The sequence below is a fragment of the Lepidochelys kempii genome, chromosome 1, assembly GCF_965140285.1.
Source record: "Lepidochelys kempii isolate rLepKem1 chromosome 1, rLepKem1.hap1, whole genome shotgun sequence".
NCBI classification, from domain to species: Eukaryota; Metazoa; Chordata; order Testudines; family Cheloniidae; genus Lepidochelys; species Lepidochelys kempii.
The window spans coordinates 285828899-285849990 of NC_136380.1; the positions used below are offsets into that span (position 1 = coordinate 285828899).

Here is a 21092-nt window from a genome sequence, read left to right on the forward strand (position 1 = left end):
TGAAGACTCAAGATAAAAGCAGTGCAACAGTTCATATCTGGAAGCTTATCTTTCAAACACTATTTTTAAATTAAAGCTTAAATTCTGCAGAAATTGAGGGGTCTGGGTTCTGGTATTGCCAACCATAAGCATTCAAAAAATATCAATCAGGCCCCTAAAAGATCATGAGATGGCTTAGAATTCAGAAGCTTTTTTAAAAAATTAAAAAATAAACTGAGTCTTTATGGGGCTTCTGCTTTTGGAGCATTCAGGGCTCACGTCTTCGAGCGCTTTCAGGGCAATGATGAGGACTAGAAAAATCAGCTTTTTTATTTATTTATTTAAAGTGGAATTCTCATTTCATTCCAGGAGTTGGGGCTTTAAGTAAAAATCCACCCAATACTGAAAAGCTTGCCCGAGTTGGAAACTATGGGAACCACACACACAGTAAAGGTTTCTTACTTGACAGAAATAAGCAAATTTTTCAAGTCCTGCCATAGATGCATTGAAAGTGTCTTGAGCTATTAGAATAATTATACAGTAACAGTGATATTTAAACTAAAATACAAGTCTCTTAAGCACAGACAGGAGAAGAGCCTCAGGTAGTAATAAGTAAATTTTACTGTAAGCATTTATGCAAGAGAAGTTCTATAATGGATATAAAATGCAATTAAGAATAAACAGAAACTTTCGAATTATGAGTAAAGGAGAGTTATACTTTATCTCTTCAGCACAGTGAAACCATAACTGAGGCCCTGTCTATACTTAAAAGGGTTTACCAGTACAGATATATGCTACAGCTTAAACCAGTTCCCTGAATGTAATATACTATGCTAGCAAAAAGTCTTTTTGCCTGCATAGCTTTCGCTGGCATAGCTAGGTCAGTTAGAAATGTGAAAGGCGCGGGGAGTGGGGGGAAAAAATCACATTCTTAACAGACATAGCTACACTGGTAAAACACTCTAATTTAGACAAGGCCTAACATTCAGAAGAACTCCATGCAGGCACAGGCCTCTGCTCACAGCATACTATGAGGCTTGGTCTACACTAGCAACTTATGTCCGTATAACTACATCACTCAAGGGTGTGGAATATCTACACCTGTAAGGGACACAGTTATGCCAACCTAACTCTCAGGTTAGATAGCACTATATTGAATGGAAGGGCTTCTCCCATTGACATAGCTACTGCCTTTCTGGGAGGTAAAGTACCTATGCCGACGGGAGAAGTCCTCCAATTGGTGTAGGTGGTGTCTTCAGTGCAGTGCTACAGTGGCGCAGCTGTGCTGCTGCAGCAGCATTTTAAGTGTAGAGAAGCCCTACATCAATCTGTCTGTTAAGCGATGCCTTAGATTTAGAGGATATACAGAAAGGCCTCTAATTCCATGAAGGTTACAGAGATTCCTTTGAAGCAGCACATATCAAATGACTGGAGATGGCTGAAATCAAATATTGAATAAACTCACATAATGGAAAATGTATATTGGTCTTAATGACCAATATATTTAATTAGAGGGCTATGCACGTAACACAGAATATTCCCACCTATACAGCGTAACAGAATGTTCACACCATGTAAAGAAGCACACAAGAGAAAATAACCTCCCTAATGACAACTGTACCAATGAGTGTGAGATGGTAACACAGGGGGAAAGATCTAACAGCCAAAATACTGAAAATACACAAACTCCAAGAATGTAAAAACTGTATTTGTCCATAAACAGACTAATTATAAAGTATCCTATCTAGTGAGGTAGCTTTTCAGACTTTAAAATAAGATTTTATGCCACAACTTTTTATTTTTACTTGATTTTCTAACAAACCTTGGTTTCTGTAGAAAGAATAGTAAATATGGCAGGCGACCAGCTTGGCTTAACAGTGAAATCCTTGCTGATCTTAAACCCAAAAAAGAAGCTTACAAGAAGTGGAAGATTGGACAAATGACCAGGGAAGAGTATAAAAATATTGCTCGGGCATGCAGGAGTGAAATCAGGAAGGCCAAATCACACCTGGAGTTGCAGCTAGCAAGAGATGTTAAGAGTAACAAGAAGGGTTTCTTCAGGTATGTTAGCAACAAGAAGAAAGTCAAGGAAAGAGTGACAGAGGATGTGGAAAAAGCTAATGTACTCAATGCTTTTTTTGCCTCTGTCTTCACGAACAAGGTCAGCTCCCAGACTGCTGCACTGAGCAGCACAGCATGGGGAGGAGGTGACCAGCCCTCTGTGGAGAAAGAAGTGGTTCGGGACTATTTAGAAAAGCTGGACGAGCACAAGTCCATGGGGCCGGATGTGCTGCATCTGAGAGTGCTAAAGGAGTTGGCGGATGTGATTGCAGAGCCATTGGCCATTACCTTTGAAAACTCATGGTGATCAGGGGAGGTCCCGAACGACTGGAAAAAGGCTAATGTAATGCCCATCTTTAAAAAAGGGAAGAAGGAGGATCCTGGGAACTACAGGCCAGTCAGCCTCACCTCAGTCCCTCGAAAAATCATGGAGCAGGTCCTCAAGGGATCAATTCTGAAGCATTTAGACAAGAGGAAAGTGATCAGGAACAGTCAGCATGGATTCACCAAGGACAAGTCATGCCTGACTAATCTAATTGCCTTCTATGACGAGATAACTGGCTCTGTGGATGAAGGGAAAGCAGTGGATGTGTTGTTCCTTGACTTTAGCAAAGCTTTTGACACCATCTCCCACAGTATTCTTGCCAGTAAGTTAAAGCAGTATGGGCTGGATGAATGGACAGTAAGGTGGATAGAAAGCTGGCTAGATTGTTGGGCTCAACAGGTAGTGATCAGAGGCTCCATGTCTAGTTGGCAGCCGGTGTCAAGTGGAGTGCCCCAAGGGTCAGTCCTCGGGCTGGTTTTGTTCAATATCTTCATTAATGATCTGGAGGATGGTGTGGATTGCACCCTCAGCAAGTTTGCAGATGACACTAAACTGGGAGGACAGGTAGATACGCTGGAGGGTAGGGATAGGATACAGAGAGACCTAGACAAATTAGAGGATTGGACCAAAAGAAATCTGATGAGGTTCAGCAAGGACAAGTGCATAGTCCTGCACTTGGGACGGAAGAATCCCATGCACCGCTACAGACTAGGGACCGAATGGCTAGGCAGCAGTTCTGCAGAATAGGTCCTAGGGGTTACAGTAGACGAGAAGCTGGATATGAGTCAACAGTGTGCCCTTGTTGCCAAGAAGGCCAATGGCATTTTGGGCTGTATAAGTAGGGGCATTGCCAGCAGATCGAGGGACGTGATCATTCCCCTCTATTTGACATTGAGGAGGCCTCATCTGGAGTACTGTGTCCAGTTTTGGGCCCCACACTACAAGGAGGATGTGGAAAAATTGGAAAGCGTCCAGCAGAGGGCAACAAAAATGATTAGGGGACTGGAACACATGAGTTATGAAGAGATGCTGAGGGAACTGGGAGGGAACCGTTTAGTCTGCGGAAGAGAAGAATGAGGGGGGACTGGATAGCTGCTTTCAACTACCTGAAAGGGGGTTCCAAAGAGGATGGATCTAGACTTTTCTCAGTGGTAACAGATGACAGAATGAGGAGTAATGGTCTCAAGTTGCAGTAGGGGAGGTTTAGGTTGGATATTAGGAAAAACTTTTTCACTAAGAGGGTGGTTAAACACTAGAATGCGTTACCTAGGGAGGTGGTGGAATCTCCTTCCTTAGAAGTTTTTAAGGTCAGGCTTGACAAAGCCCTGGCTGGGCTGATTTAGTTGGGGATTGGTCCTGCTTTGAGCAGGGGGTTGGACTAGATGACCTCCTGATGTTCCTTCCAACCCTGATATTCTATGATCCTATGATTGTTTTATAAGGAAAATCCCTTGGGGCTGGTCTACACTAACACTGTAAGTCGATATAAGATACACTAGTTCAGTTACATAAGTTACATAACTGAAGTCGACATAATTTTAGGTTGACTTACAGTAGTGTCTACACCGCACTATGTCGACGGGAGGCACTCTCCCATTGACTTAGGGTATCTTCACCAAACCCGCTAAATCGACACCACCGCATCTATCACAGCAGTGTCGATTTACCCAGTAGCGTAGACATGGCCTTGGAGACCATTCCCAAAGACAAAGAAAACAAACTGGCCTCTGGTAAGCAGCAGAAATAGGTAAAGGTACCCATGCTGAGGCATATAATCAGAAGCACCAGGGAAGAAGGTCCTCATTCCCAAAAAAACACTAGCTGTAGTTACTTGCATGCACAGAAAAACATGATGACTGCAATGAAGAACAGAGAACTGAAGCGCACGAGTGTTTTAATGTAGACGGTCACTATTTGAAAATGAATCTGAATCATAACCATAATTCAAAGAAAACAAATACTTTGTTGTGGGTGGAATTAGGTGGGCAAAAAAAAAAAAAAACCCAGACTTTAGTAATCTGCTGTAAAACGTTAAATCTCTCATCAGTTCAGCATATAAAAATTGTGTCTGAATTCTAATTATGTATATAATGTACTAAATGACCATGGTTTGTTTTTTTTGTTTGTTTTTTAGTAGCATGGGGGTATCAGTCTCTCTTGCGGGATTGGCAGGATCTAAGGTTTTTGCAGGTGGAAGTGTGATAAAAATGCAAGAAACAATGCAGGAGTAGGTGGAAGTTGGAATTGCAGAGTCAGATGGGATTAAAAAAAGTCCCATCCCGGGCTCGACCATGAATCAAAGAACACAGATATTCATGTTAACGTAATTATTAGATTTATGTTAAACTATCTTCTCTTTACAGACCACACTACATCCCAAAGTATCAAAAGGTGGACACACCCACGTCAGTGAAACCCAACCAAGCCTGCCAAAGAGCGCGGCTGCTAAACACCAGGATACCATGGCCAAGGACAATGGGACAACTCCACTTCTTCACAAAAGCGCTACGATTTTAAACAGCCACAAACTGACCAGCAGCCTGGCATTCTCCTCGGAAACACACACACACACCGCCGAGCGAGTGGAACGGGGCTGCCTCCGCCAGAGCAAGGGCCGAGCAACAACTCGCCGCCCCCAGCACTGGGGACACGCTGGGGCTGCAGCGGGACAGGCTGGCGGGCCCGGGCAAGACAGACGCCGCCTCAGTCGGGGCCAGACACCCGATGTCACCAGCTGCTCGGGAGGGAGCAAGGCGCTCGCTGTCTGTCACCAAGCACCTCCCTTCCCCCACCAAGGAGTCCCCAGCGAACCAGCGCAGGATGCCCGGCCTCCCCCCGCTCTACAGGGACATCCCCCCCCACACACTGGGCGCCACGGCCTAGGGAGACACCCCCAGCAGCAAAAAGGGATTTCCGCTGCCCCCCGCCCCGCCAGGGCTAAGGAGCAACAGAGCCCAGCAGTACGAGGGGCCGGGCCTCGCTTCCCCCACCAGCCCAGGACAAACAGACACGCGGCGGCGGCACCCGGACCGGGCCGGGCGCTCCCGTCGGCACAGGCCTCGCCCCCTCCCCCTCGATCCAGCCGGCGGGCAGCAGGCGCCCCCTTCCCCCGTTACCTTTCCGCTCCCAGGAGCCGCCATTTCCCCTACTAGTGTTTATGATGACGTTGCGCGCTTCACGTGCTTCCAACAGCTTCACAACAACCTCGAGCCCCCGCCTCTCGCGAGCCCCAGGGCCAAGCGGCCGGCGCATGCGCCCCGGACAGCTCGCCTCGTGGCGGCGGAGAAAGGCGAATATGGCGAACCGGGGGCGGGGTTGTCCTGACCTCGCGCTCGCCCCGCCGGAGCCTCTCTCCCGGCAGCTGCCGGCGCACCGCTGGGCCGCCTGCGGGTGGGGGCGCGGCCGATGCCGCCGCCGCCGCGGGCGAAGCTCGCCCCTACCCACTCCCACATGCTAGGGCATGGCCGTTCCCCTACACACCACCACGGACCCCGCATAGACGTGTCCCTGCCTCGCATACCGGGGTTTGACCCCCTCCAGGGTATCGGGGCCCTGCGGAGTGATGCTGCTCCGGTTCCTTTCTAGAGCTGCGTGGGAATCCTCTGTGTCTGAAGTGACCTCTGTGTGTATTCTTCCGGACCTGTATATTCTAAATCCTTTCTTTTATTTTTCTTAGTAGTGAGGTTTAGTCTAGTTAGTGTAATTTAGTTCTTCCTCCACCCACCCCCACCCCCCACCCCCGAGCATTTCTCTGTAAAGACCATGCCCGGAGTCAGGGTGTCTTCATTCTTTCTTCATGAGTCCTGAGCACCAGTGTTGCCTTTATTGCCTTGGGGAGGGTCACATCTCTTTCATGTACAGCATTTGTCAGTCCTTCCCTCTGTGAATCATAGAATATCAAGGTTGGAAGGGACCTCAGGAGGTCATCCAGTCCAACCCCCTGCTCAAAGCAGGACCAATCCCCAATTTTTGCCCCAGATCCCAAATGGCCCCCTCAAGGATTGAACTCACAACCCTGGGTTTAGCAGGCCAATGCTCAAACCACTGAGCTATCTGTCCCCACCCGTTGTCCCCCAATGAACCCATGAGGGATGATGGCTCTGACTAAAGAAGCATCTCATGGAGAAGGCCATAAGAGCTCAGCTGGACCTGGGCTAGAGAGGCGCCCTCCAGACAACCGCCTCAGTCAGAGGGCAGTGCCCCTCCAAGCACAAGCTCAGGATCCAAGGCCAAAGCAGCTAAGCCTCAACAACTGTTACCTAGGGCTTCTCACAAGAGTAAGGGGCACTTTTGCAAACACAAGAACAGATATCCTTCCAAATCTGCACCTAGAGTAAAAGATCTCTCCCTGACTCCATCCAAGTCAATTGAGTCCTTGCATGCATGTCCTAAGGACTTAGGTCCAGTCAAATCTTCTGAACATGAAGGTATGGCACAAAGGAATAAGGATCTGTCAGTACCAACTTCCGTTCTAATACATAAGCCCAAGGATCAGCACCTACAAACACCATCTAGGAGTTACAGATGAGACTCTGCTCTGGCACTGGCAATGCCCCACAAGAAACCACTTTCCATCACAACTTAGGATGCATTGGATCCATCTGTCCTGACCACTAGAAAACCCTGCACTCTAGGATGGACTGAAACCTACAGCTCCCCAGAGGATATCTTTACCCTACCTTATCCACAGTTTCCTCTCCTGGTGGGTATGACCCTATTTAGGGTCATTACAGCAGTGGAGAAAGAAGCCAATGTGAAGAGACAGGAATGCTCCCCCACCCATCCAGCCAGAGTATTTGTCCACCAGTACCAATGGCTCTGTTGGTTGAACTGGAACTTACCTTCTCATTGGCCAAGTCAGAGGCTTCAGACAAAACATCACCTCCGCACAGGGATGCTAGCCCAGACAAAAACTCTCAAAAGTCTGGGATCCATCCTTCACCCAGACATGCCTGTCCATGGGGACTGATGGTACCCAATGTCATAGGGTCCACCCAACCAGTCAACCCTACATACTGGCATTATTGGGGTCCATGGAATTTCTATGCTAGACACCCTGGACCCTTGTATGAATCTCACCTACCATTTCCTAGCCAAAACCAACCAGCTTTGTTAGAGTACAAGAGAAAAGAAAATCAAGCCAGATCCATTGGGACCAACAGTTCCAATGGGAGTATCCTTCTCATCAGATGAGGTGATTGTCCCTCCATCATCATTCACTCCTGATGACCACAGGCAGTATCAAGAGCGCCTGCAAAGGGTGGTGACTGAGTTCTAGATCCAACTCAAGGAGGTCCAGGATATTCAGCATAGGCTCCTAGACATTCTGCAGCCTTCTGGTCCTAGGTGGATGGCCCTTCCAGTGAATGAGGCTATTATGGAACCAGCCAGGGTAGTTTGGCATATTCCTGCTTCCTGCACCCCCCGCCCCCAAAAGGGCTGAGAAGCATTATTTTTGTACCAGGCAAGGGAGTGGAGTTCCAGTTTACACCCCCAGCACCCAACTCCCTGCTAGTGTAAGCAGACACAAAAAGGGCTAGGCTACCGCATCTCAAGGCAACACCCATGGACAAGGGTACTAAATGCCTTGACTGCCTAGAGTGGAAGGTATTTTCTTCCACCAGCCTTCAGTTTCGAATTGTTAACTACCCAGTCCTGTTAGCAAAGTATGATTTCACCAACTGCTCCAAATTCTGGACTTTAAGGACAAACTCCTTCAAGAGGACATTTCCAAGCACTCATTGATGAGGGCAGACTGATAGCTAAAACATCTCTTCAGGCTGCAGTGGATGATGCTAATGCCACTTTGACAGGGATAGCTACAGCAATTGTCATGAGGCGCAAGTCTTGGTTCCAATCCTGAGGGTCCCGCAGGGAGGTACAAAATACCATTGAGGACCTACCCTTTGACAAGGCTAACTTATTCAGTAAATAAAATTGACGAGTCCCTTTACTCACTCAAAGACTCCTCATTGTCTGGGTAATTTATACCCCCATCTCCATAGAGGAAACACCACAAATAGAGGTATAGGCCAAGATTGCCCCCTAAGCCATTCTGTGACCAGCACCCTTACAAATTGCTGTTCATACACAAGAAGGTACAGAGACCTAGATCTGATGGTGCAGCGAGTCAGGACCTCTTTTTGCCTCTGGAGGGGACTAGCAAGTCCCAGCACTCCAGTTCTGGCATGCCTGAAGCAGGGAAAGCGAGCTCAGGTAAGCACACATTTTGCTTTGATAGTGCACAGTGAGAGGAGATTGAGCTGTCATGTACTTTGTTATTTGGTAGAGGAGTGATAAGGGACTGCAATTAACAGATGATGCTATGCAGTGGGGGCCCAATGGGAAAGTTTGTTAATGTACACCAGGATGTCCCAGGAATCCACAATAGTGATCTCTAGGAAAGTTTCCTGTAAGTATTCTGCAATCCTCTGCTAAAGGTTCCTTGGCAGAGCTGCCTTGTTTGTCCCCCCGCTGTAGGAAACTTTGCTGCACCAACTGGCAATTATTTCTGCAGGGACCAAAGCAGCATATGAACCCAGTCTGAAGCCACACGTGTGCAGGAGATGCACCCTTGCATCCTGGGTTACCCTCAGGAGTGAGATATCGAGTTCGATTATCCCAGCCTGTGGAAAAGGGTGCCAATATTCAGAACACTCTCCCTAGGTGCATTTAGTGACCCTCTTCGCAAAGCACCCAGACCCTTTGTCCCTTCTTGCCCATTCCCTCTTCAGTAGCCACCCCCTCCCAGCCAAACTCACCATATTTTGGGCTCTCGCTGAGCTGTGTGCTAGCAGAGAGACAGTCAGAAAGAGGTGTGTGTAACTTTTGTGATCATGGCTGTGAGTGAACTCACAATACCGTCTCTGTTCATTGTTTCTTTGGTTTTGCAGAAGTGCCCTTGAGGACCTACTCCTCCACACTGGTGGAGCTCCTTCATCGGATAAGGTGGAAAACCGGGAGGAGTAAGGAGGATACATTTCACAAAGTGCTGCAGTCAACAGATGTAGCACATAGTGAAACAAGAAAGTAGAGTAAGACTATAAAAGAAAGACTCGGGCTGGATAGCCTGGAAAGGACACAGGGGCAGCTGGAGGACCAGACAGAGATGCTCAGGTCCCTCATTTCGCTGCAATCTGAGCACATCCATGCATGACTCACCCTGCAGGCAATACAGAACTCCGTTCCATGCCCTCCCCAAACTCCTGCGCCACATTCCTCGCATGTTCCTGGTCCCTCGCAGTACCCCATGCACTCTTCCCTAGGAACTGGTTTTACAATGAAAGCTGGAGTTACAGTCAGCTGTGAGAGTCGTAACCGAGAGACTGATCCTCATTTCCACGTCCCCTGTTTGACAAAAATTTTGTGTTTTGTCCTGTTATTACATATTAGTCTTTGAAATAAAATGAGACTTTATTTGTGTCATACACACGTTAGTTGGTGCTAACTTTCAAACACAATGGCTATATGCAGGAATATTTGCTCAGTACAATTAATACGCAGGAAGCAAGTACTGCAGGGGTCATTTAAGATGGCAAGTAAATATTGCCTGGCTGAATGCGTCACATAAAGACACATTACTGGGAATCATTGTCAGAATGCTCCTTCAAAGCCTCCCTCAGTTGATCTACCTCAGTGCTCCTTTTCCCCCTTTGCTTCACAAATGTTATGCAGAGTTAGTACAGCAGGCTTCAATGATCCTTGGAATATTTTCCACATTGAGGTGTAATCTGCCAAATGGGCAGTGCCAGCAACCTTCTAATCAGCCAAAGTCACATTCATCAGTCATTCAGCACCTGCTGAAGCGCTCCTTGCTGCTGTCTAAGTTCCCTGCGTTTATAAGCCACGGGAGCAAGGGGTAGGCAGGGTCTCCCAGGAGAGACTATGGTCATTTCCACATTGCCCATTTGAATCTTTTGGTCTGGAAAGAAAGGCACAGCACACAGCTTGCTATCAGTTCCGTGTTCCGAAAAATGCGCCTTCCCTGACCCTCCCACATTGATGTCAGTGAAACAGCCCCATGATCCACCAGCACCTGCAATACCACAGAGAAGTAGCCCTTTTGGCTGAAGTATTCCATCGCAAGATGGTCTGGGGCCAAAATTGGGATATGCATTCCATCTATTGCCCCACTGCAGTTAGGGAATCCCATTGCCTCAAAGCCATCTAGTATTTCCTACATATTACCGAGAGTCACAGTCCTTCGTAGCAGGAGGCAATTAATGGCTCTGCGCACTTGCATCATCGCAGCCCCCAGGCTGGATTTTCCAACTCGAAACTGATTCGCGTCTGACTGGTAGCAGTCTAGAATTGCCGGCTTCCACACAGCGATTGCCACTCGCTTTTCCACAGCGAGGGCAGCTCTCATTTTGGTGTCCTTGCACCACCGTGCTGGTGCGAGCTCTGCACACAGTTCCAGGAAGGTGGATTTGTGCATCCAAAAGTTCTGCAGCTACTGCTCATCATCCCATACATGCATCACAATGCGATCCCACCACTCAGTGCTTATTTTCTGAACCCAGTATAGATGGTGTACTCCGTGCAGCTACTCTTTGAATGCCAGCAGCAATCTTGAATTATTTCTTTCCATGACACACAGCAGGGCAGGCACCACCAATTCACTTTCTGATTCGCAGCTCATGAAATACTGCAAGACCAGCCGCGTTGTGTTCATAATGCTCATCACCAGACTGGTGAACAGTTCAGGATCCATGTTTTCAGGCAGAGATTGTTGTACCAATAAAATAAAAACCAGCAGGATCTTATTAAAGGGAAAAAGGCAAAATACCACATTTATTGTGAATACAGAAAGAATCATAGTAAGCAGTTAATTATAGCTATAACATTCCATTCAATCTCATATTTATTCACACATTCATTCATACACACACACACACAGGTTCTGCAAGGTTGTTATCATAGTTACCAGCCTTAGAGTTGCTCATGCCAAGCCACTGGCCAGGTGGCCTGGACATGAGGAGGGAGCAGGGCCTTGTCAGATGCTCATCTGATGCTCCTGGAAGTTGGTTTGCAGAATCAGACCCCCCAAAGTTCTCACTTTTTAGAGTCTATTTTTATAGGAATTTCTTCCTATGCCAGTCTATGGGAATTGCTTCATCATGCTGTTGCTGAATCAATCAGCAGATAGCACATTCCTGACGGCTCCAAGATGTTATCTTGTTCTTTGGTTCTCCCATTCTTGAGGCTGTTGGGTGGATTCCAGTCTGCCCACCGGGGGGGGGGTCCTCTGGTTATTTCCACTTGACGCCTTCTTCAGCCGATGGACACTGGATTCTTAGGCTGGCACCTCCCTGATCATTCAGTTATTATCCACACCAAGCATCCATCCACATACATCCTCTATCTCTATTTTAATCACAATGGTTAATACAACAAAAGAGTGGGGAGTCTCTGGGTGCTGTTTCTGTTGTTAGAGTATTGCTTTGAGTCTCTCTCTCTGTGAATTGCTTTGAGAACAGACTCTGTCTTGGAATGTACTAACACAATTAGCAGCTTGCAAGTTTCACACATAGAGGGAGAGAAACAGCACCAAAAACCAAGAGACCTCTTAATTAGTAATACCCTGGAATTAAAACTCTGGGGAATCAAACTCATTTGTGATTTTAATACAGAACTTCTTTAATATGATCCAACATAATCCCCCTTTTGACACTAAGATTTATAATCGTCAGTGTCACTTTCTATGTAGCCTATTCAAGAGAAAGTACTGTGAGGCAATTTGAGTTTGTGATTCCAATTCATGCCACATACATGATCCTAGTGATGTATCTTTACTACAAGGTTCTGGGGCAACAGGCAAGGTGAGGCACACCCACTTTTGAGGAGTCCATTCGGTACAACCTCTAGTGTCCAATAGCTTCCCTCCCTCCCCAGCCCACTGGCTCAAGGTCCAGGGTAGCCAAAAGGATCCCATGTGTAATATGGGGAGTGGGTTAACCTTCAATACCTTTGCCTCCAGGGACTGTTGGTGTGCAATTTTGACAACAATTTCTCCCATTAACAAGTCTGGTTTACAATAGTGGAAACATATTGCATCCATTCATATTGATAGGTGTCAAACAATGATCTCTTTCTTTTTTAACAAATGCATCAAACCCTTAATATTTCCCAATATGACCCAGAACATTTTGTGTTCCAAAGTAGCTAGTGCAAGTATCTGCATTTCAGTGCATCCCATAGCTATGGCTGTGTAGTTTCCTATTTCTAATATATATATTTTTTTCTTATGGATAAGCCATGTGGTAGTATTAAGCCATTACTAAAGATTCCATTGGCCTTTTAGGTTACCCAGACCAATTTGGACCAAGTCTACATTGGCATGTACTTGTTTTTGTATCAGGCTGTCCTGTAGCTGGGACAGAAAGCTTAATTTATTTTTAAGTTCCTGCAGGTCTTCAGTATTTTTTTTTTTTAAACACACAACAGTGCTAGCAACAAGACAAAACAGAACACAGAACACAATTTCTATTGTGACAGTAGATTCATGGTATTGGGTTGCTTTTCAGCTGGCATCAGCTTTTCCTGATTTTCTGAAAGACAAAAAGAACATGTTTCTACCCCTTTTGGGGTGGCAGATTATTGCTTAAAATATTTCTTTTACAAATACCCTTGCTGATTGCAGGCAAAACAGAGAAATTGCCCCCATATTTTCCTGTTTTTGTTCTATAGGCAGGCCAGGTTTCAAAGGCTTTTATCTTTTAAGGGTTATGGGGAAATTCTCCCACTGTTTAGTCATTAAATCCCTGAGTTTTCCTTCTTATACAGCAGACCAAGTTTATAATGTTTTTCCTGCTGTGTTAAGCTTTAAGTTTTATTTACAGGTAATAACTGAGAAGCATCATTACCATACGACCTTAAAGGATTTTTCCAAAAATCATACACACTATACGTTGTTACAGGGATACTTATTATCATTACATTTATTAAAATTATCTTGTTATCCCATGCCTTTTATTTAGACAATTTGTTTGCTGACCAGGTATGTCCTTTATCTGCAGCTCCTTTGTGCTGCTAGTTCTTTCCTTCCTTTATCATTTAGGTAATTTGCATTTTCACAGAAACTTCCTGCTTTTGGATTTAAAGCCATCAGCAGCTCAGAGACTCTATCTTAAAAGGGACACAATCAACTTTCACCAGAGTTTTGATTACTTTTAACTTCTGCTTCCAAAACACACAGCAATCTGAAAAAGAAAACCCAACCTATTGTGGCTCCCTTTGGAGCCCTAATAGCATTTTAATTAAGTAGCATGGTATGTTTGCATTTCTTTTGCCCCTTCTACAATATACCCTGCACATGTTCTGGGGCAAATGCACATTTCTTCCATAGTTTAACTTCTATAACATTATCCAGATCCATTTTTACATAAGGTGTCACTATTTCTTTTTTTGCTTACAGAGTTTTCATGTACCTTTATCAAAGTGACAGTCTGATTACTCAGAACCATTTTAAGACTCAGTGTTTCTAACATTGCTTCTTTTTGTTTTGTGCACCTCACCCCTGCTGTTGCTTCAGAGAGGCACTGTCTTTTTTTAATTTTTTTTTTTTACTACAACTCTCATCTGCTATTTTGTTACAAAAACAAACAAACAAAAAACAAACAAACAAAAAGAATCCAAAAATTTTTTTTTTTATATTCTCCTGATTTTGACTGCCCTGCTGCAGCCACAACTTAAAAACATTTTAAATTTTGTAAAGCATTGAGTTACCTTTTAAGGGTTAAATGCCAAATCCCAAAGCCAAACAACACTAATTACCTGTGTCTAGCAAAAAGGTCTGTCAGTTTTGCAACTTTGAATTAAAGAGTCAAATGGATTTTTAGTGGCATTATTTAAAACAAAAACAAAACTAACTGGTCCTTAGAACTTTACATATTTACACACACACAGACAGATACATACACATTTTCTTTTCCTTAACATCCCTTCCACACTGCTCTGTTTTTTACATCTTACATTCCCTTTATACATTTGAGGCAGTTAAGTTCCAATAGAACCCTCTTATGTTCTTTTAGCAAATTTGACTAAATTGTCCAAATGGTTTTAATCAGATAGTTTATTTTTGCCTGGCTAATTTACGGACATTCCTTTGGAAAAGGGCCCATTTTTCTTTCAGAATGGCTGCAAAGAAACCAAGAATGCTCTAACACTTTTCCTTTTTAACATTTTCGGTTAAAAGTTGTTTGGGTGAAATACAAAGTTTAACTGCTTAATTCCCTCCAGCCTCTGCAGAGTTAACTTTTTTTTTTTTTTTTACTCTCTTTTCTCTTTGTAATTATGCCTGGGGGTGCCGTACATAGGACCTTCTCCCCCTTTACCTGCCTCCCTCCAGCCTCTGCAGAGTTAACTTTTTCACTCTTTTTGTATTCCTGGAGTGCCTCTTTCACTATTTTCAGCTGGCTTTGGATATTTGTAGCCAGCACCTTCCAATTGTCTGCTCCCTTTTCCATTTGTGCCTTTTCCTCTTTACATGAAGACAAGCGGAGAGAAGAATCCTTACATGCCTCCCACAACAACCAAATTGCTGCTGCATCTCTTTTGGCAGCACTAGAAGGTTTGTATATGAGGATATACTGAGCCAATCTATCCTCTAGGTCCGAAATAGTGCAGACATCAGCTAGGGCTTGTTTAGTCCAAGGACTGTGCCCAAATTTTTGAAGGATTTGTTTAAAAGGTGTAATTTCTTTAACAAAAGGTGAGGTTGGAGTTCCTTCTGACTCCATTCCTCCCTCTAGTACTGGCTTACCCTGTTTTCTTTTAAACATCTTAACATGGATATTTCAATCTCTTTGTCACTGCTGGTATTACTTAGCAAGTGACACAGCCTAGATTCTGAAATCATAGCTTAATCTATGCGTTTTTCCCCTGCTACCTTCCCGGAGGCCAGCAGGTCCCCTGCTACCTTCTCGGAGGCCAGCAGGTCTGGTTAACCTGTTTCTCCCTGCTACCTTCTCGGAGGCCAGCAGGTCTGGTTAACCTGTTTCTCCCTGCTACCTTCTCGGAGGCCAGCAGGTCCGGTTAACCTGTTCTTCCCTGCTACCTTCTCGGAGGCCAGCAGGTCCCCTGCTACCTTCTCGGAGGCCAGCAGGTCTGGTTTAATCTGTTTTCCCTACTACCTTCTCGGAGGCCAGCAGGTCCCCTGCTACCTTCTCGGAGGCCAGCAGGTCTGGTTTAATCTGTTTTTCCTGCTACCTTCTCGGAGGCCAGCAGGTCCCCTGCTACCTTCTCGGAGGCCAGCAGGTCTGGTTTAATCTGTTTTTCCTGCTACCTTCTCGGAGGCCAGCAGGTCCCCTGCTACCTTCTCGGAGGCCAGCAGGTCTGGTTAACCTAATAGAAATGCCTAGCTCACTAGAGCTGGCGGTGTGCACACCAATATTTACAATAACTGAGGTTTTTTACCAATATTCCCCCTTTCGCAATTCTCCACCAAAATGTTGTACCAATAAAATAAAAACCAGCAGGATCTTATTAAAGGGAAAAAGGCAAAATACCACATTTATTGTGAATACAGAAAGAATCATAGTAAGCAGTTAGTTATAGCTATAACATTCCATTCAATCTCATATTTATTCACACATTCATTCATACACACACACACACAGGTTCTGCAAGGTTGTTATCATAGTTACCAGCCTTAGAGTTGCTCATGCCAAGCCACTGGCCAGGTGGCCTGGACATGAGGAGGGAGCAGGGCCTTGTCAGATGCTCATCTGATGCTCCTGGAAGTTGGTTTGCAGAATCAGACCCCCCAAAGTTCTCACTTTTTAGAGTCTATTTTTATAGGAATTTCTTCCTATGCCAGTCTATGGGAATTGCTTCATCATGCTGTTGCTGAATCAATCAGCAGATAGCACATTCCTGACGGCTCCAAGATGTTATCTTGTTCTTTGGTTCTCCCATTCTTGAGGCTGTTGGGTGGATTCCAGTCTGCCCACCGGGGGGGGTCCTCTGGTTATATCCACTTGACGCCTTCTTCAGCCGATGGACACTGGATTCTTAGGCTGGCACCTCCCTGATCATTCAGTTATTATCCACACCAAGCATCCATCCACATACATCCTCTATCTCTATTTTAATCACAATGGTTAATACAACAAAAGGGTGGGGAGTCTCTGGGTGCTGTTTCTGTTGTTAGAGTATTGCTTTGAGTCTCTCTCTCTGTGAATTGCTTTGAGAACAGACTCTGTCTTGGAATGTACTAACACAATTAGCAGCTTGCAAGTTTCACACATAGAGGGAGAGAAACAGCACCAAAAACCAAGAGACCTCTTAATTAGTAATACCCTGGAATTGAAACTCTGGGGAATCAAACTCATTTGTGATTTTAATACAGAACTTCTTTAATATGATCCAACATAATGGCGGGCACTCAGTTAACAAGGGCTGTTGAAAAATGGTGCGAAATATAGCCGGAAACCTATGGAATGATGGGATGGAAAGAACTGCATCATGGGATGGTGAGCACTCCCTCATGATGCACCGTGATCTGTTCCCAGAGCTCCCAGAGGCAGAGGGTGACGAGTTGCGCAATGGAATAGCAATCCATGATGCAACGCTCTCTCTGTCAGTGCAAGAGCACCAACTGTGGACACACTCTGCCAACACAAGGAGTGTTGTGTGGACGTGCACAACCGATGTAATTAAAGCGGCTTATGATCATCAACATAACTTAAGTCAACTTAGCTCTGTAGTGTAGACATGGCCTTAGGCTTGACTGACAAGCACTAATTTAAGATGGAGCTCATCTGGGCAGGAGTAAACAGACGTGTATAAAGCCAGAAAGGGAAAGCAGAATGGGCTGTAATGTGGAAGTCTGCAATCAGTCTCTGGGCCTAGTGAGGAGAGAAGGAGGAAACCCAAGAGGAGAACAGAAGGCATGGGATCCTGATGCTGAGGGAAGGGGTTTATTGAGTAATAGAGAAGAAAGCCAGCAAATGGCAGAGAAGGAAGAAGGCCAGGGAAATGTGAGCAAGGGTGAGAGGTGCAGACCTTGACTGCTGAATCTACGGACTCTGGGATGGAACCCAAAGTAGCTGGAGGGTGCAGGTTCCCCAACCAACCACTGGGAAATGGCACAGTCTTGAACAGGAAGACTGCCTGGACATCAGGTCTGTTGAGATTTTGTTACCCCAGAAGGGGAAGACCATATATTGACTTGGCTGGAGGGACAAGCCACAAAGAGAAAGTACTGCAACTCCTAGAGACCAAGAGGGGCTGTGGCATGAGTGACTGAAGGAAGGGATCATCAGACCAAGCAGAAGTAATCCCATGTAACCCATCTGCTAGGTGGAGTTGGCAGCACAAAGGGCTGGGTTCAATATTTAGGGGTTCCTCTTAACAATACAAAACCGAACAGGCTTTAGCGCCACCCAGTAATCTGGGAAAACGTATCACCACTCCTGTGCACCTCCAAGAGGCAATATTCCCGCTCTTGCAAGCACAGAGTCTGTGTATAACAAATGAGAAATGTTAATAAAAGGGAAAGAGAATCAAGCATTAGTTTGGGAAAACACCAGAACCACATTCAAAAGCACACAACCATAAGCAAACACCCGACCGCACAATGTGTTGGGCAGTGCCCTTTTCCTGAGTTTCCCACCTTTTGATGGGAAAGTCTGACAGACCTTTAACACAACACTCCCCTCTCCCTCCATTGCACCCCACCCACAGTTGGCTGTCCAAGGTCAGAAGTGTGTTTGCAAGGGTTCACCTCCCACCCCAGAAGGGTCATTGAGCAATGTCTCTGCGGTCACTGCGCACCTCAGCAACTGGCTGGGTTTACTGCTACTTCTGCTGCTTTTCTGTGCTGCCAGTGGTTGCTTGCTGTCACTGCTATTCTGTGCTTCTGCCATTGGACGCTTACTGCCACTTCTGCGATGCTATATTCTGAGGTTCCTCACTTAACCCAGGTCTGTAGTGATTTCAACTCTTAGCGATTTCACAGGGTAGCAAAGAACCTCATTGCCAGTACAGCCTCTGCAGTGTCTTTTCCTTTCACCATTATCCCAACACCAGGGTTAAGGCTTATCTCCTTGTTTTGCTTATCACTGAACAGAAAAAGATACTCTCAATTGAGTCTAATTAGCTCTGTCATTAAACGCTGGAGAGGAGAAGATCAAATGGTGTCTAAGACTCTTTAGGCAGTCCACATCACCAGGTAGGAACACCTGTTCTCACTTCCCCCTTTCACTGGTATTTGGCATCCCTACTCCCTGCTTACCAAATAGGATTCAGTTTAGGGTGACCGCCCTCAATCAGGGCAGGCTAAATGTAGTTCTGCTGCTCTTTCCTCATACAGTAAGGATAACAACGTTTCATTACCCCACACTCAATATTAAAGTGATTTGTAACACAACATAAGCCAAACATGATAATTTTGCAAATAATCCATCATGCTGCTCTATGTAAACACGGTCTGTTCCTGAAGTCTTTTCCCCCCAGCTCATCTCTAGATGTCAGGGGAGAGCTCATTCAGACACTTCTTATACCCAGATTCAGACACAGGGAGGTACCCCAGCGATGAGCAAACCCTGTGACACTCCACCTTAACTGCTGCTGCTCAATCCCACCCATCACCTTGGGGTTTCTTTTGATGGGACATTCACGAACTGTGTTCCTCTCTTAATACCATCCTACACTGCCCCCAAACTTTTGGTGGCCACCTCACCCATTTCACTCACAACTGGAAAGCAACAACAACAGACAAGTGGGTGGCAGAGATCATTCACTCCAGCTGCACGATCAAGTTTGTCTCTGTGACGCTGCACTCCATAATGCTTTATAAAAATATGCATATGAGTGTAAATATGACATAACTGGAATATGTTTTATGCTAGATATGCCATGTAACATATCTTTGCAAAGATTATGAGCTACTGAATATATTCATCCTATTTGTATGCATGTATCATTTTTATATCTGACTTATGAGCATTGGCTCTATACTTGTATTTAAAGTGTTTGCTGTAGGGAACACATAAGAAAGGTTTGACCAACATGTTGTGAAGGAATTACTCAAGTAATTGGGAGTACTTAACTAACAATGGACTTTGGGAGATGCCAATCCACATCTGAGCTTTCCTGGGAACATTCAAACTAACATGTAAACAATGGCGTTGGCCTTCAAAAAGCTGAATCATTCATGGATACGTGACTTGCCCAGGTGGCTACAAACTCCATCTTGTTGCTGTGATTTTGCATACCAGGTCATAGTCCCAACCCATCACAGTCTCATTTCCCCATAACAAACCCCCTTTCTGGTACCTCTTCAGGGACCACTCATGAGGAAATCCTTCATCAGGAGATGGACTTTCTTCCTTAGCAAGTACTACTTCACCAAGGGAAAGGATTTTACTCCCCATATTTCTTAGTTCCCAAGAAAAACAGATGATGGAGGCCAATTCTCAGTCTACACCAACTGAATGTTGGTATTCAAAAATCAAAATTCTGCATGGTCACATTGGCATCAGTTATCCCCTCTCTGGAGCTGGGCACATGGTTTGCGCCTCTCAATATGAAAGATGCTTACTTTCATATAGACACTCACATGTCCTGCACAACGTTTCTCAGGTTCCTGCTAGAACAGGAGCACTACCAATTCATGAACCACATGAACAAGTTTAAACCAATTTACCTACTATTGAAGTTAGACTTACTAGCCTGTCATTGCCAGGATCACCTCTTGAACCTTTTTTTTAAAAATCGGCATCACATTAGTTTCCCAGATCTAGTGACTCAAGAGAATGGTGAGATCAGACATACCAACCCACACCCTCTTCATTTCAGAGCTTGGGATTGGGATGGGCATCAGAATTAGAGTGTTCTTGTTCAGAGGCCTTCCAGTCTATTTTCCCTGAGCCAGGACCCAGAGTAGAGAACAGACACGGGTCGCCCTACCAGCCACTGGTGGAGTGGCACCAGCGAGGCAGTGAGCAGGAAGACTGTCTGAGCCCATTTGTTAAGAGGGATTTTGATACCCTGGAAGGGGGGGGATCATATATGGTAGGATTGCCAGGTGTCCAGTTTTTGACTGGAACACCTGGTCAAAAAGGGACTCTGGCAGCTCTGGAAGCACAGCCTGGTGAAAATGAGCAAGTGATTGAGATTGGAGGAGAGCGAGTGACGGAGGGAGGGAGGATTGAGTGAGTGTGGGGCAGGGCCTCGGAGAAAGAGCATGGCAGGGCAAGGGCATTTGGTTTTCTGCAATTAGAAAGTTGGCAACCCTAATCGTGACCCATCTGGAGAGTCAAATCATGAATAGGAGGCTGCAGTTCTTGGAGTAAGAGGGGTCTTCAGGGCGAGAGGACGATGAGAGAGATGCCGCCGGGGGGGCACAATGCCTGGCCTGGCTGGAGCTAATCCCCAGGACGGCCAGCAGGAGGTACCACCACCAATGAGTGGATCCCATGATACCCAGTGCAGTGCTTTCTGCAGGTTTGCAAATACAGGAGAATTGTGTGTCCTCTATTTGCAACATTCATGAGGATAGCGCAGAACTCTATAGGGTGCATGCTTCTGTCAGAGATGGCAGACACTGAAAAGTGCTACTCAGGGATATATTTTTTTTTAAATGATGGGATATGGATAGCATTATGGGATGGAGAAAATTGCATTCTGAGAACTTGGCTTCCGAGTTCCCAAAGATCCCCGAGTGAGTCATTTCTATCCCACAACACATTACAAAATTTTCCCAATAGTCATTGTGCCAGAT

General features: G+C 45.5%; 1 protein-coding gene across 6 annotated transcripts in view; it reads right to left on the reverse strand.

Moving 5' to 3' along the window:
- The window catches only part of TBC1D15 (TBC1 domain family member 15), a 97985-nt gene extending 92360 nt beyond the window's left edge, over positions 1-5625 (reverse strand). For 4 of the 6 annotated variants that reach the window (XM_073327765.2, XM_073327763.1, XM_073327762.2 and 1 more), the window contains exon 1: positions 5482-5623. In XM_073327765.2, coding sequence (XP_073183866.1) covers positions 5482-5505 — 24 coding nt within the window. In that variant the 5' untranslated portion in view covers positions 5506-5623. Of the gene's footprint in view, positions 1-5481 lie in introns of all 6 variants that reach the window. The other 2 variants (XM_078851124.1, XM_073327764.1) reach the window with 2 other exon arrangements.
- Between the last annotated feature and the right edge of the window lie 15467 nt (positions 5626-21092).